Source organism: Triticum aestivum, chromosome 7D, assembly GCF_018294505.1.
Source record: "Triticum aestivum cultivar Chinese Spring chromosome 7D, IWGSC CS RefSeq v2.1, whole genome shotgun sequence".
Classification (NCBI taxonomy): Eukaryota; Viridiplantae; Streptophyta; class Magnoliopsida; order Poales; family Poaceae; genus Triticum; species Triticum aestivum.
Genome location: NC_057814.1, coordinates 428,186,613 through 428,203,192, shown reverse-complemented (window position 1 = coordinate 428,203,192; position 16,580 = coordinate 428,186,613). Strand labels below are relative to the sequence as shown.

The 16,580-nt window shown below is 46.6% G+C and overlaps 1 protein-coding gene across 1 annotated transcript; it reads left to right on the top strand.

The window, feature by feature from the left end:
* Positions 1-9,619: 9,619 nt before the first annotated feature.
* Positions 9,620-12,180, top strand: LOC123167386 (uncharacterized). The gene is made up of 6 exons (XM_044585228.1): positions 9,620-10,300; positions 10,412-10,488; positions 10,621-10,681; positions 10,778-11,000; positions 11,107-11,539; positions 11,666-12,180. Exons 1-6 carry the CDS (start codon positions 9,922-9,924, stop codon positions 12,044-12,046), a joined length of 1,554 nt encoding a protein of 517 aa, XP_044441163.1. The 5' UTR covers positions 9,620-9,921; the 3' UTR covers positions 12,047-12,180.
* Positions 12,181-16,580: the final 4,400 nt, after the last annotated feature.

The window sequence follows — 16,580 nt, the reverse complement described above, 5'->3', positions numbered from 1 at the left end:
GCCGTCGGCACGCTACCTCTACATCTACCTTCGGGATTAGTTTTAGACCTAAATAATTGTTATTTGGTGCCAGCGTTGAGCATGAACATTATATCTGGATCTTGTTTAATGCGAGACGGTTATTCATTTAAATCAGAGAATAATGGTTGTTCTATTTATATGAATAATATCTTTTATGGTCATGCACCGTTGAAGAGTGGTCTATTTTTAATGAATCTCGATAGTAGTGACACACATATTCATAATGTCGAAGCCAAAAGATGCAGAGTTGATAATGACAGTGCAACTTTTTTGTGGCACTGCCGTTTAGGTCATATCGGTGTAAAGCGCATGAAGAAACTCCATGCTGATGGACTTTTGGAATCACTTGATTATGAATCACTTGGTACTTGCGAACCGTGCCTCATGGGCAAGATGACAAAAACACCGTTCTCCGGAACTATGGAGAGAGCAACAGATTTGTTGGAAATCATACATACAGATGTATGTGGTCCGATGAATATTGAGGCTCGTGGCGGATATCGTTATTTTCTCACCTTCACAGATGATTTGAGCAGATATGGGTATATCTACTTAATGAAACATAAGTCTGAAACATTTGAAAAGTTCAAAGAATTTCAGAGTGAAGTTGAAAATCATCGTAAGAAGAAAATAAAATTCCTACGATCTGATCGTGGAGGAGAATATTTGAGTTACGAGTTTGGCCTACATTTGAAACAATGCAGAATAGTTTCGCAACTCACGCCACCCGGAACACCACAGCGTAATGGTGTGTCCGAACGTCGTAATCGTACTTTATTAGATATGGTGCGATCTATGATGTCTCTTACTGATTTACCGCTATCGTTTTGGGGTTATGCTTTATAGACGGCTGCATTCACTCTAAATAGGGCACCATCGAAATCCGTTGAAGCGACACCTTATGAACTATGGTTTGGCAAGAAACCAAAGTTGTCATATCTTAAAGTTTGGGGTTGCGAAGCTTATGTGAAGAAACTTCAACCTGATAAGCTCGAACCCAAATCGGAGAAATGTGTCTTCATAGGATACCCAAAGGAGACTGTTGGGTACACCTTCTATCACAGATCCGAAGGCAAGATATTCGTTGCTAAGAATGGATCCTTTCTAGAGACACTACTGGAATCAGCTAATTTGCCATCTGCCAGCTCTTTGCCGTCTGCTAGCTGACGGCAAAGAAGCTCTTTGCCATCAGCTACCCAGAAGCTGACGGGAAAGAAATGGCAGACAACAAAGAAGCTCTTTGCCATCTGCGGGCTCTTTGCCGTCCGCCAGCGGACGGCAAAGATTCTTTGCCGTCCGCCAGCGGACGGCAAAGATTTTTTGCCGTCCGCTGGCAGACGACAAAGAGAGAGGTGGCCCCCATCCCCCGCCCGTTTGGAAAAAACTTAACGCCCCACCTCTTTGCCGTCTGCCAGCAGACGGCAAAGAGGCAAAAGGGCGGACGGCAAATAGTGGCGGACGGCAAAGAGGAGACTACCTAACGGCCCGTACCCCCCGCCCGTTACTCTCTGTTCTCTCCCTCTCTCTCCTCGCCGACGCGCCCCGCCACCACACATCCCACCCCACCGCCGCCGCCGCCGCCCGCCGCCGCCCCCAGCACTCGCCGTCGCCCGGCGCCCCGGCCCCACCGCCCCGGGGCCCCGCCGCCCCACCGCCCCGTCGCCCCCCCCCCGCCGCCCCAGGCCGCCCCGCACCTCTCCTCCACCGGCCACCTCCTCCACCGCCCCGCCCCCCTCCTCCACCGGCCACCTCCTCCACCGGCCCTGCCCCAGGTGAGCTCTACCCCCTTTTTTCCTTTTTTTTTTCTGTTTTTTTAGTTTTAGGTTTAGTTTTAGGTCTGAAAACAACACACTAAAAAAAGTTCGTACATAAAGTCTAGTTCGTACATAAATACTAAAAAAACTACTCGGCGTCGCTATCGAGGTCAATCACGGCCGGGCCGTTGCCGCCGTCATCGTCGCTGCTGGACCGGTTCGCGACGTCGTCCCAGTCCACCAGGACGTCGTCCAAATCCTCTTCCTCCTCCGCCGCCGGCGCCTGCTGCCACTCCTGCTTCCACTCCGGCGGCACCTGCTGCCACTCCGACGGCGCCATCGCCGCCTGCTGCGCCGCCATCGCCGCCTGCTGCGCCGCCTCCTCCTGGGCCTCCAGCGCCGCCGCCGCGGCGGCCTCCTCCGCTGGCTGCGCCAGGATCGCGAGGAGCCCGGGCGTGTCCTCCGGGTCGCCGTCCTGCTGGAGCGCCGCCTGCTCCGGCGGGATCACAACGTCGGCCGGGGCTGCTGGGGCGGGGGTGGGAGCGGGTATGCACCCGCGCGGCTGGGAGGGCCCGGCTCCACCAGAGAGATCACCGACAGGGAGCCCTCGGGCGGCGCGCTTGAAGGCGCCGATGACGTCGTCGAACCGCTTGCCCTTCCAAAAATGGCGGCGGCCCTTCCGGTTGTAGCGTCCCCCGGGGTGCGCGCGAAGCTCTGCCTTGGTCGCCGGTACGCCCTGCGTGGGGAATCCGTCCGCGGAGATCCTCCACGGCCGCGGCACCTTCGCCGCCGGCGACACATAGAGGCAGAACCGAGCGAGGTCCTCCGTCTGCCCCAACGTGAGGCTCGACGGCCAGTGGCCGCCCGGTGCCGCGCCGTCGGAGTCCGAGTCGCTGGACGCCATCCCGCGAAGAGAACGCGCGTGTGAAGAGGGAGAGGAGGGATGGACGGGCGGTGTGACCAAACTCGCCGCGCAGGGCGGGTTTTATAGCGCCGGGAATTAATGCGCGGCAGATGAGGCGCCGTGGCGGGGCGGGGCGGGGCATTAAACTGCGGCAGGGAGGCGCCGGGCCGCGGAAGACGAGATGGCGGCGTGCGGCAGGCGCGGGATGGGACGGGGCGGCGCGCGGAAGACGAGATGGCAGCATTGACCGCGAGGCATCGGGGCACGCGGGGCAGGTGAGGCGGCAGCCGGCAGCGCGGCAGGCGTGCAGCGCGGCAGCGGGAAGCGGGGGGCAGGAGGCGTCGGGGCACGCGGGGCAGGCGAGCCGGCAGCGGGCAGCGGGGGGCAGGCGGCAGCGCCTCAGCGGGGGCGGCCGACGCGACGCGATGCGGCGGCCGAGGCGGAAGTGGCGCCGCAGGCCGAGGCGGAAGCGGGGGCGGCCGATGCGGCGGGCGAGGCGGAAGCGGACGGCAAAGGCACTAGAAAGTTTGCCGTCCGCGGCGGACGGCAAAGGCCTGCCGTTAGCCACTTAACGGACTAAGAGCACAATTATTGCCGTCTGCTCTCTTTGCCCTCCGCGGCAGACGGCAAAGGGCCTTTGCCGTCAGCCGCCACGAAGCAGACGGCAAAGTAGCTGTTTACCGTAGCCTACTTTGCCGGAGCCTTTTGCCGTCCGCCGTTCATGCCTTTGCCGTCCGCCATGGCGGACGACAAAATAGCTTATTCCTGTAGTGAGAAGGAGTTTCTCTCGAAAGAAGTGAGTGGGAGGAAAGTAGAACTTTATGAGGTAACTGTACCTGCTCCCTTATTGAAAAGTAGATCATCACAGAAATCAGTTTCTGCGACACCTACACCAATTAGTGAGGAAGTTAATGATAATGATCATGAAACTTCAGATCAAGTTATTACTGAACCTCGTAGGTCAACTAGATCAAGATCCGCACCAGAGTGGTACGGTAATCCTGTTCTGGAGGTTATGTTACTAAACCATGATGAACCTACGAACTATGAAGAAGCGATGGTGAGCCCAGATTCCGCAAAATGGCTTGAAGCCATGAAATCCGAGATGGGATCCATGTATGAGAACAAAGTATGGACTTTGGTTGACTTGCCCGATGGTCGGCAAGCCATTGAAAATAAATGGATCTTCAAGAAGAAGACTGACGCTGATGGTAATGTTACTGTCTATAAAGCTCGCCTTGTTGCGAAAGGTTTTCGACAAGTTCAAGGAATTGACTACGATGAGACCTTCTCAACCGTAGCGATGCTTAAGTCTGTCCGAATCATGTTAGCAATTGCCGCATTTTATGATTATGAAATTTGGCAAATGGATGTCAAAACTGCATTCCTGAATGGATTTTTGGAAGAAGAGTTGTATATGATGCAACCGGAAGGTTTTGTTGATCCAAAGGGAACTAACAAAGTGTGCAAGCTCCAGCGATCCATCTATGGACTGGTGCAAGCCTCTCGGAGTTGGAATAAACGCTTTGATAGTGTGATCAAAGCATTTGGTTTTATACAGACTTTTGGAGAAGCCTGTATTTACAAGAAAGTGAGTGGGAGCTCAGTAGCATTTCTGATATTATATGTGGATGACATATTACTGATTGGAAATGATATAGAATTTCTGGATAGCATAAAGGGATACTTGAATAAGAGTTTTTCAATGAAAGACCTCGGTGAAGCTGCATATATATTAGGCATTAAGATCTATAGAGATAGATCAAGACGCTTAATAGGACTTTCACAAAGCACATACCTTGACAAAGTTTTGAAGAAGTTCAAAATGGATCAAGCAAAGAAAGGGTTCTTGCCTGTACTACAAGGTGTGAGATTGAGTAAGACTCAATGCCCGACCACTGCAGAAGATAGAGAGAAGATGAAAGATGTTCCCTATGCTTCAGCCATAGGCTCTATCATGTATGCAGTGCTGTGTACCAGACCTGATGTGTGCCTTGCTATAGGTTTAGCAGGGAGGTACCAAAGTAATCCAGGAGTGGATCACTGGACAGCGGTCAAGAACATCCTGAAATACCTGAAAAGGACTAAGGATAAGTTTCTCGTTTATGGAGGTGACAAAGAGCTCGTCGTAAGAGGTTACGTTGATGCAAGCTTTGATACTGATCCGGACGATTCTAAATCGCAAACCGGATACGTATTTACATTGAACGGTGGAGCTGTCAGTTGGTGCAGTTCTAAGCAAAGTGTCGTGGCGGGATCTACGTGTGAAGCGGAATACATAGCTGCTTCGGAAGCAGCAAATGAAGGAGTCTGGATGAAGGAGTTCATATCCGATCTAGGTGTCATACCTAGTGCATCGGGACCAATGAAAATCTTTTGTGACAATACTGGTGCAATTGCCTTAGCAAAGGAATCCAGATTTCACAAGAGAACCAAGCACATCAAAAGACGCTTCAATTCCATCCGGGATTTAGTCCAGGTGGGAGACATAGAAATTTGCAAGATACATACGGATCTGAATGTCGCAGACCCGTTGACTAAACCTCTTCCACGAGCAAACCATGATCAGCACCAAGACTCCATGGGTGTAAGAATCATTACTATGTAATCTAGATTATTGACTCTAGTGCAAGTGGGAGACTAAAGGAAATATGCCCTAGAGGCAATAATAAAGTATTATTTATTTCCTTATATCATGATAAATGTTTATTATTCATGCTAGAATTGTATTAACCGGAAACATAATACATCTGGGAATACATAGACAAACAGTGTGTCACTAGTATGCCTCTACTTGACTAGCTCGTTAATCAAAGATGGTTATGTTTCCTAGCCATAGACATGAGTTGTCATTTGATTAACGAGATCACCTCATTAGGAGAATGACGTGATTGACCTGACCCATTCCGTTAGCTTAGCACCCGATCGTTTAGTATGTTGCTATTGCTTTCTTCATGACTTATACATGTTCCTATGACTATGAGATTATGCAACTCCCGTTTACCGGAGGAACACTTTGTGTGCTACCAAACGTCACAACGTAAATGGGTGATTATAAAGGTGCTCTACAGGTGTCTCCAAAGGTACTTGTTGGGTTGGCGTATTTCGAGATTAGGATTTGTCACTCCGATAGTCGGAGAGGTATCTCTGGGCCCACTCGGTAATGCACATCACTATAAGCCTTGCAAGCATTGTGACTAATGAGTTAGTTGCGGGATGATGTATTACGGAATGAGTAAAGAGACTTGTCGGTAACGAGATTGAACTAGGTATCGAGATACCGACGATCGAATCTCGGGCAAGTAACATACCGATGACAAAGGGAACAACGTATGTTGTTATGTGGTTTGACCGATAAAGATCTTCGTAGAATATGTGGGAACCAATATGAGCATCCAGGTTCCGCTATTGGTTATTGACCGGAGAGGTGTCTCAGTCATGTCTACATAGTTCTCGAACCCGTAGGGTCCGCACGCTTAACGTTACGATGACAGTTATATTATGAGTTTGTATGTTTTGATGTATCGAAGGTTGTTTGGAGTCCCGGATGTGATCACGGACATGACGAGGAGTCTCGAAATGGTCGAGACATAAAGATTGATATATTGGACGACTATATTCGGACACCGGAAGTGTTCCGGAGAAGTTTCGGATTAAACCGGAGTGCCGGAGGGTTACCGGAACCCCCCGGGGAAGTATTGGGCCTTAGTGGGCCTTGAGGGGAGAGAGAGGGCAGCAGCCAGGAGGTGGCGCGCCCCCTCCCATGAGGAATCCTAGTTGGACTAGGAGAGGGGGCGCAGCCCCTCTTTCCCTCTCCCTCTCCCTCTCTTTCCTTCCCCCCTCTTTTCCTAGTTGGACTAGGAAAGGGGAGTCCTACTCCTACTAGGAGGAGGACTCCCCCCTCTCCTTGGCGCGCCTAGGGCAGCCGGCCTCCCCCTTGCTCCTTTATATACGGGGGCAGGGGGGCACCTCTATACACACTTGATATACGATATTTTAGCCGTGTGCGGTGCCCCCCTCCACCATATTACACCTCGATAATACCGTCGCGGAGCTTAGGCGAAGCCCTGCGTCGGTGGAACATCATCATCGTCACCACGCCGTCGTGCTGACGAAACTCTCCCTCAACACTCGGCTGGATCGGAGTTCGAGGGACATCATCGAGCTGAACGTGTGCTGAACTCGGAGGTGGCGTGTGTTCGGTACTTGATCGGTTGGATCGTGAAGACGTACGACTACATCAACCGCGTTGTGATAACGCTTCCGCTGTCAGTCTACAAGGGTACGTGGACAACACTCTCCCCTCTCGTTGCTATGCATCACCATGTTCTTGCGTGTGCGCAGGAAATTTTTTGAAATTACTACGTTCCCCAACAGGGGCCTATGTTTGTAGGCGCCCAGTTGCAAGTCAACCATCGACTCGCAACTAGGGTGAGTGTATGTTCGTAGGGGTCCAGTTGCAAGTGAACCATCGACATGCAACTAGTATGCGTCGTACTTTTTTGTAGTGGCCCAGTTGCATGTCAACCATGAACTCGCAACTAGGGGGGACATATGTTTGTAAGGGCCTAGTTGCAAGTCAATCATCGACTCGCAACTAGGGGGTATGTTTGTAGGGGGGCAGTTGTAAGTCAATCATTGACTCGCAACTAGGCGGGGGATGTATGTTTGTAGGGGGTAGTTGCAAGTCAACCATCGACTCAAAACTAGGATGCGTCATACTTTTTTGTAGTGGCCTCAGTTGCATGTCAACCATCGACTCGCAACTAGGGGGCATATATTTGTAGGGGGCTAGATGCAAGTCAACCATCGACTCGCAACTAGGACGCGTCATACTGTTTTGTAGTGACCCCAGTTGCATGTCAACCATCGACTCACAACTAGGGGGCGGATGTTTGTAGGGGCCCAGTTGCAAGTCAACCATCGACTCGCAACTAGGGGGGACGCATGTTTGTCGGGGCCCAGTTGCAAGTCAACCATTGACTCGCAACTAGGGGGACATATGTTTGTAGCGGCCCAATTGCAAGTCAACCATCAACTCGCAACTAGGAAGCGTCGTAATTTTTTGTAGTGGCCCCAGTTGCATGTCAACCATTGAGTCGCAACTAGGGGGGACGTATGTTTGTAGGGGCCCAATTGCAAGTCAACCATTGACTCGCAACTGCGCGTCGTACTTTTTTTGTAGTGGCCCCAGTTGCATGTCAACCATCGACTCGCAACTAGGGAGGGGCGTATGTTTGTAGTGGCTCAGTTGCAAGTCAGTCGTCGACTCGCAACAGGGATGCATCATAGTTTTTTGTAGTTGTCCCAATTGCAAGTGAGCCATCGACTCACAACTAGGACGCGTCGTACTTTTCTGTAGTGGGCATATTTGCAACTCCATCCTCGACTCACAACTAGGCACATAGTTTGTTCTCATCCCAGTTTCAAGCCCACCACGACTCGCAACTAGGAATGTAGTTGTTGTTGCCTCGGTTGCAAGCCAACTCTTGGTTCGCAACTGGGACTGACCTTTTTCATTCATGCCCAATTGCAAGCCCGCCCTGGACTCGCAACGTGGCTCACCCTTTTTTTTGTCACACTTAGTCGCAATTTCACCCTTCACTTGCAACTGGGCTTGAATTATTTTTTTGTTGCCGAAGTTGCAAGTCCATTATCGACTTGTAACTAGGCTTTGAAGTTTTTTGTTGCCACCTCAATTGCAAGTTGTCATTTGTGACTCGCAACTGGGCAACAAATTCAGGACCATTTTTTGAATCCACAAGAAAATTGAACTCATGAAATTTCCTAGAATCACAAATATTTTTGAATTCGTGAACATTTTTTTCAAATTCTTTATTTTTTAAATCGCGAACACTTTTCAGCTTGTGAACAATTTTTTTACTTGCAACGTCAAACATTGTTCAAATTAGTACATAATACATAAATGCATTTACTTTTATTAAAACATTTACTTGAAAATATAAGCTTTTACCCTAGATGCACTTTCACGTTTTGAAATGAAAAAAAAAATTAGTGCCTGTGTAGATGCTTTTTTGGGACGTACACACTTCTGTGTTTTTTCTTGTGTGATACAACCGATTGTTGCTTTTCACAATTGTTGTTTTCCTTCGAGCAGACAGTAATATCTTGAGAAACAAACATTTGGGCTGGACTAATGATCGTGAGAAATAAACAGTTGGGCTGGATGTTAGCTACGTCTACGTGAGCGACTTAGCGATCAGACGGAAACAAACAAACACAAACAAATAGTTGCTGATAGGCTAAAAAAAATTGATGATGTCCACATCTAAATGTGCCTTAGTCACACCCTTTTAGAAAAGAGGATGACTTTGGTTCCGTAAAATTAGGTATAGTTATTTCTCCGTTCATTAGAATGTCTCTCTATTATTTTTAAAACTTGCTTCAACAATCGCCAGGTTACAATTACAAAATGACGGGAGGATAGGTAATGTTCTGTAAGTTTGTACTCTTCAAAACAACTTAAACATTATCCTCAACGGGTATATGTACTCCAAACCAACTTGTGGTTGGATGGGTAGGTGGATAATGGTGTTCCCATCCCACCAAGGTTCGAGTCCTGAGTGGTCATAGGATAGAGTGTGCGTATGTATGTTTATAAGGATGAGTGTATTTAATGTATATTTGAGCGCATGCTTTTGTACTGTGTTAAAAGAAACGAGTATATGTACTTGGAAAGAATTGTCACGCTTATACGATGTACTAGGCACACAACTAATAATGTGACAAACAAAAAAAATGGGGAGCAGCTGTTGTTGTCCCTACAAGAGTCTAGTGGCAAGTGTCAACGTTTCCCTTTTGCTTCCTTTCCCACACAACCCAGTCATGAGCCAATGTATTGATAATCAGCCCCCCTTCCCACTCCAATTATATAACCCCGACCCAACGGCAATCAACAAAATAACAAGAGTGTAGTATACTCCCCAATTCCATGAGACTATAGAAAAAAGGGATGGGACGGAATACCAGTCTTGAAAACTAGTCAATGCGGTGGAATTACTACTTGTCCATTCCCCCGTCCCATATTTTAATTCCTACTACACATCACTCGCTTGCTTATGCTAGCTGCTTCCTCCCATCTCCCTACTAATTATTCCCATCACAGTCCCCTCTTCTTCCTGCCCCCATATCATTCCAATCCTAACATGGTGCGTCACATAGACTGCATGTAGAGAGGTAGACGAGGTCAAGGACAAGCGGTGGAGGCCAGGAGGCCCGGGCATGGGGGAGGTGAAGGAGAAGGAGGCGCTGGCAGCGGAGATCCTTGAAGACCATCGGAAGGGATCTTCCGATGACTCCCTACCACCCACGGGGCTGGACCTCAACCAAGGCTTCAGCGAGGGAAGCGACGACGGGGGAGACGACGACGATGGCGGTAGCACCAGCGAGGTTGCTGGAGGAGGCAGGAGCTCAAGCAACAACAACAGCGCCAACCATGAATCAGAAAGCAGCAGGGGTCGTCATGACAAGGCCGAGGGCAGCGGCGAGAGGGTGCCCACGGTGCGGCAGTACAACCGGTCGAAGCACCCCCGGCTCCGCTGGACGCCGGACCTCCACATGGCGTTCCTCCATGCCGTCGAGCGGCTGGGCGGCCAAGAGAGTAAGTAACCCACCCCAATATTTCTTTTGCTGTGCATTTTTTTTCGTCGTAATTAATTCCCCCGCCCTTGATTCGTGATCTAAACTTTTATTTGTGCCAATTTTTGGACAGGAGCAACGCCAAAGCTGGTGCTTCAGATGATGAATGTGAGGGGGCTCAGCATTGCTCATGTGAAAAGTCACTTGCAGGTAAAGGCAGAAAAAGGAACAGCCTACTTCTCATGACTGCTCGGTAGCTGTTCTTCTAGCTACTTGCTTCTTTCCTTCACACGACAAGCGTTGGACCTAACCCTTTTCTTGTTCATCCCATCGACTTTTCAGATGTACAGAAGCAAAAAGATAGAACACGAGTCCAGCCACGAGAGGGCAGCCATGTCCTCAGGTTATTTATATATACAATCACGCTGATGCTGGATATCTCACTATTTTCACACACTAGGAATTCATTGTCATGACCCTTTTTCCTATTAATTTCCAGTCTTTTCGCCCATGAATTTCCACATGAGGAGAGGGGACCATCCATTCCACGACATGTTCTTCCAGCGAGCTGCCGGCTCGACGCTCTCCTCCAGGTTCAACGATGGTGGGGTCTTCGCGCCGAGAAATGCCGGCTTGCCGGACGCTAGCCGGATTTACGGGCTCCTCCAACACCGGCAGCATCCATTACAAACCTTCGACTTCAAGAACAGCACGAGCCTTAGGTACTAAAAGCACGCCACACAGCATCTTACATGCATGTGTAACGGCCTTGCTGCGGATGATATGACGATCATATCGAAACCCTAATCCGTACATGCTTGCGTCTAGGAATCAAGAATGGGCGTTCACCCAGCACGCAGCGGCGGCGAGGGCACGCGCGGTTAATGACAATGGTCCGGGGAAAGGGCTAATCCACGAGATGATCTTCAGGAAGGACGGCAAGCCGACGTCGCATTTGTTCGACGTGAGGGACGCCGCCGCCTCCAGCGGGACGACGTCGCCGTCAACAACAACCACGAGCCAGGCCGACCGTAGGCCAGATGGCGCAAAGATGGGAAGCATGAATTGGATCGGCAGCAGCTCTCGGCCGGTCTCGAAGACAATGTCGGCTACTGGTTTGGAGCAGGGCGGCCACGCTCAGCTCCCATTTAGATGGCGAGGTGCCGCCGGCAGCAATGGCTGCCACCCCAACGGCAACACTGGCAGAACAACGTCATCTTCAGATCCCGTGGTGACATGTGAAGCAGGTTCCCCGCTCTTGGTACGCATCATTGTTTACACATTTTGCTTCGAATTGATACATACACTTGTAAATATATAAGTTCGCAGCTTAATTTGTCACAAAATATCAATATTTAATATAATGGTTGCCTCTCTGTGCATGCAGCTGCCGAAGCAGGGAGTGCCGAGGACTCCAGCCAAAGCTACTGAGGAGACGAGCATCGGAGCAGAGGCGAGGAAGACGAAGACATCGGCTGCGGCGGAGGAGAACGGGTGGGCGCCAGAGTTGCAGCTAAGCCTGAGCCCCAACGCGGCGGCAGACACTGTAGAAAAGGGCAAGAAGAGGAACAGCGCTGGGCAGGAGGTGAGCAGCGACAAGGTGCCACTCTCTCTCTCGCTGTCATTACATGGTGGCGTCGTCGACGACGACGACGGTGGTGGCCGGGATGGCAGGAGGTTAGAGGTAGCGACAGGTAGCAGCAGCAAGAAGGCCGCTCTGGGGCTGAGTACTTTGGATCTGACCATGTCAATCAAGGCATTGGAGTGAGATCTTTCAAGTACTTGTCCGAAGGCCTTCCAAAACTTGCACACTGCACCATGAGATTAATTAATAAGATTGTTGATCTAATTTAACCATGCATGCTTCCGGACAAATATATAAATATATATTTTTTATCTTGAGTGACATGTAGAGCTAGGATGACTGTTTCGCCACATTATATGGTCACATGCATGATCAAAACAAAAATTTGTCAGGCATGGTATCATTGGGCTTCTAAGTCATATATATGTCTCTGTATATAAAATGAAACAAAATGCACACTTATTAGTCAAACGCTTAATCATAATTACAATTTCTTTTGCCATAAGAGTTTTTTGGGTACATTAGGGCAGTCTTATACGAAATGCACACTTATTGATCAAACTCTTAATCATAAGATGCACTATATCTAATTAATGGCATTAATAAACACTCCTTCAGTTCACAAATATAAAATGTTTTGGGTATTTTCATATGGACTACATACGGACTGAAATGAGTGAACAAACGCACTAAAACGTGCCTATATACATATCATTTAGAAAAATGTTAGAACATATTATATCATCTTATATATGTGAACGGAGGGAGTAGATGTTTAATGAGATATATAGTGCACCATATATAATGACATTAAACTGTCCTAGTGCACTATATCGTCTTAGTGTTATACATATCTAAAACAACCCTTATTTAGTGTCTTTTGTGAGAGAAGAGTTATGAGATATTTTGGATTTGTTGCTAAGATCTATATCTGAAATTCTGGATTAAAGATATGGTTGATTTCTCTTTCCTCGTGAAATTGGGTGCAACATCATCTTTGTAGTTATGAAACCATGCTAAGCTACAAGTACACATATCCTTAAACTCGTTTTTGGGTGATAAATAAACTGGTTTAATTTGTCCTGTGGTGCGCGTGCTCAAATACTTGAATTTTCTATACTAGATTAGGATGAGCAGTATATGGAAGGTGAAGCTACTTTCCTAAAAAAATTACTTGTTACCTGGTGTAATTTAAGCGCATCATGGTTAGTCTGGAACGTTCTAGAAAGTAGCTTCACCTTCCATATTTTTTATGATTATGTATACAACTCAGCTCAATTAAATAGAATTAGTTATATCATCATAGAGTATTAGTAATTATAGGTAACCCACTAAGTTATATTTGCCATGTTTTACGGTTGCAGTTTTGATTTCATGAGAAACCTGAAATCATACATACATATCTATTTATTTCACCAAGAAACTGCATAAAATGACTAAGACTAACAATATAATGAAATGACTGCGTAAATTACACTTGCAATTAGTTCCATGGTGACATATACCATATTAGTTCTAGAACGGGATTGATAATATTATGCATTTTAGACAAGATTGATAATGTTAGCCCTTCACGCCCAAGTGAACATTTTGTGTCCAGCTCTTGCGAATCGCACCCTTAAAATATGTTTACATCTATCTTATACAAAAACATATTTAGGGTGGAGGCGTTGTGGGTATGTCTATGTACTAGCATGTATAATGGCATGGAATATCTTTATCATATTATGTGAATGTATACTTATAACTCTTCTAGATGAAAATTGCACAAAGCCTTCTCGTTCTACATGAGTTCGAATGATCAATTGCAACACGCATGTTTCATTAACATGATATTAAGTACTGTCAAAAAAATTCATATCATACTATCGCATATTTAATTGTACCATTTCCCTCCTATCCAAAATAAGTGTCGCAGTTTTGAACTGAAGTTGGTTCAACCTCAGTTCAAAGCTGTGACACTTATATTATGGACCGGAGGGAGTATGTGATATTACATCAATCTCGAATTAGTTGTCTTAAATTTGTATAGATACAGATGTATCTAAAAATGTATCTAGATACATCAATATCTAGAAAAATCTAAGACAACTAATTGGAGTACATACATTCGCCCATATGTCATATGTATTGAGATAGAAAATATGCAAGTTTTAACTTCTCGTGAAAAAAAATGTCGTTTGTAGGTTAACCGCAAAGTTGAAACGTATTTGTTGCCCGTCAATTTAGTTCATACATTATATAGATGATTTAATTGAAAACTAGGAAAAGTCACAATATTATATTTCATCTCGCGGGAGGACTTTCTCTACCCAGCTTGCTTGAACTTTTTGGGGGCAACTGGGATGCGCTCCTTACAAACAGTTTTTTTTTATGTATGTGTGCAACTCCTATAAACTCCTGTTACTCGTATATTAGAACATGTTAAATTGGTCAAGTTTTACTCATACTGCTATACTCCATATGTCCAAAATATATATGAGGTACACTTGACTTTTTAGAGTCCCTAATGCATTATTTCAACTATAGTTTTCAGTTTTCACTTATAATATATGCATGTAAGGAACATGAGATGCAAACCATTTTCAAACAACTACAATGTATTATTGTTACATGCATATAATCCATGTCCTTCCGCATACATTGATAGTCAAGGTTTTAAAACTTTGATCAGAAATATAGTTACCCTTTTCTTCTATTTTTGTAATTGAACAAGTACTTTCCATTTCAGAATTTACTAAAGCAGTTGAACGTAAACGTCGGACCATACACAAAACCAATATATTTAAAAAATACAAGGCTAACTAACTATTTGAGTTCACTATAATTGACAGGTGCGGTAAGTCACTAACAATAATTATTGGATAAGGATATGAATCAAATATTGTTATGTAACGCCCTGGCCAAAACCATCGGTTTTCAACCGTTACGCTTCGCGGGATCTAGACTGGCTGCATAGACCAACACTAGTCTTTTCTGCACATTTTGTGGTCACTCGTGAGCACCCATGATTAATTTCCGAGTCGGTCACCCATCTTCAAATTGCTTCAGCCAAGCACATTTACTTTGAGGTTCCTTATGAATGGGGTCACAGTAAAGAAGAAAAGCCTCGTTGATATGAATAGTCTATCGTTCTTATTAAGCCAGACAAGTTAAAGATCAACAAACAAGATAAATAAACAAATAGACAGTTTTTTGTGTGGAAAACACTTGCCAAGAAAAATCAATGTGCACATATTTTTCGATAAGGGACATAATGGGTTCATGACATTGATCTTCACCATACGAGGAGATTTTGCATGCATGTGATTTACAATGCGTCGTCAAGTGATTGATCTCGTCCTATATGTTCTTGTTACTTTAGTCTACATGGGAACTGAAGGATCATAGTAACACTTCTTTGACAACAAAATGCCGAGCTTTTGCTCAGCTGGCAGCAAAACACCCAGTCTTATAGTACATGGCAGAACCTTCGATCGGGACGGTGGATAATCCTCGGCTAAGCTTTGATGAAGGGGATACGTAAAACTGAATGCACAGCGTACAGACTACCTTAACAGTTGACATTTTGTTTGACAGTACGTATGTGCCTACCCTATTCCCTTGATTTCTGCATTTGCAGCAGTGCTCGATCGAGGCCCAGTGTACAGGCCAGTCACCTGTGAGAACTTCGGAAGAACACCAAAGCAGCGAGGTCACTGTTAACTCTACGGGACTTGTTAGCCATTTGCGTAGAGTAGCTAGCTCTGAGAAATTGATGTCCAGAGAGGAGAGATGGACGAGGACAAGGAAGCGTTAGCCATCGAAAGGGACAGCGAGATGACAGCCCTCTGACCAACGCACAGCGGCTGCAGTGTGCAACAGAATGTTGCGGTCGACCGATCATGCATGCATGCCGCCGCTGCAGTCGCAGCGGTGCTGTATGGCTATGTGTAGCTCGATTGACCGTTTCAGGTTGTGTACTGTGTGCATGCATGGCGCGCGCCACCGGCCTAGCTAGCTAGCTAGGGCATCGACGGGATCGTCCCCAAACCTTCCCAAGAAATTCCAACGACGGGACAGCCATGGCTCGGCTCCTACCGAACGACGAGAGTTATCCATATTTCAGCACATCATGTGATATATAATTTGCTACCATTTGGTGTAGCTATAATTTTTTTTAAAGGAGGATACCTCCTGCCCCTGCATCAAACGATACACATAGACATTTTATTAAATAAGGTACCTACAAAGTAGTACAAAATCCATCTCAGATACACAAACAAAAGCAGTACAAAGAATAAAATGCCACGGCCGGCAAAAATAGAACACGATGCCTAAGCATCTATCTTATTATTTAATCGCCTTTCAAGCCGGTTGTACATAGCCCGTGCTACCGTCTCCCAGCGGATACACCCAAAAGTTATATGCTCATGGACTTCCGCACTGCTGAGTAATGACCCCGTATGAATCCATCCAGACGTTTGAAGGATAACCTAAAAAAGTTTGTGATATTGATTCGATTAAAAATAATGTCATTCCGACAGTTCTAACTAGCCCAAATTAATGTACAAACCACTCGAATTTGTGATGTTGCACTAGGCTCCACCCTATTTAACCAGGTACCGAACAAATTGGAGATGTTATTGGGTGGACAAAAATTAAAGGACATATGTACTGTACGCCACAATAACCTGGCTAGCATGCATTTGAGAAAAAAGATGTTGGGTTGTTTTCT

Excerpts from the sequence above, each read along its gene's own strand:
- LOC123167386 (XM_044585228.1), top strand. The coding sequence starts at position 9,922 with ATGGGGGAGGTGAAGGAGAAGGAGGCGCTGGCAGCGGAGATCCTTGAA. Across the intron at positions 10,489-10,620 it reads ATGTGAAAAGTCACTTGCAG|ATGTACAGAAGCAAAAAGAT; the intron begins GTAAAGGCAGAA and ends TCGACTTTTCAG. Across the intron at positions 11,540-11,665 it reads AAGCAGGTTCCCCGCTCTTG|CTGCCGAAGCAGGGAGTGCC; the intron begins GTACGCATCATT and ends CTGTGCATGCAG.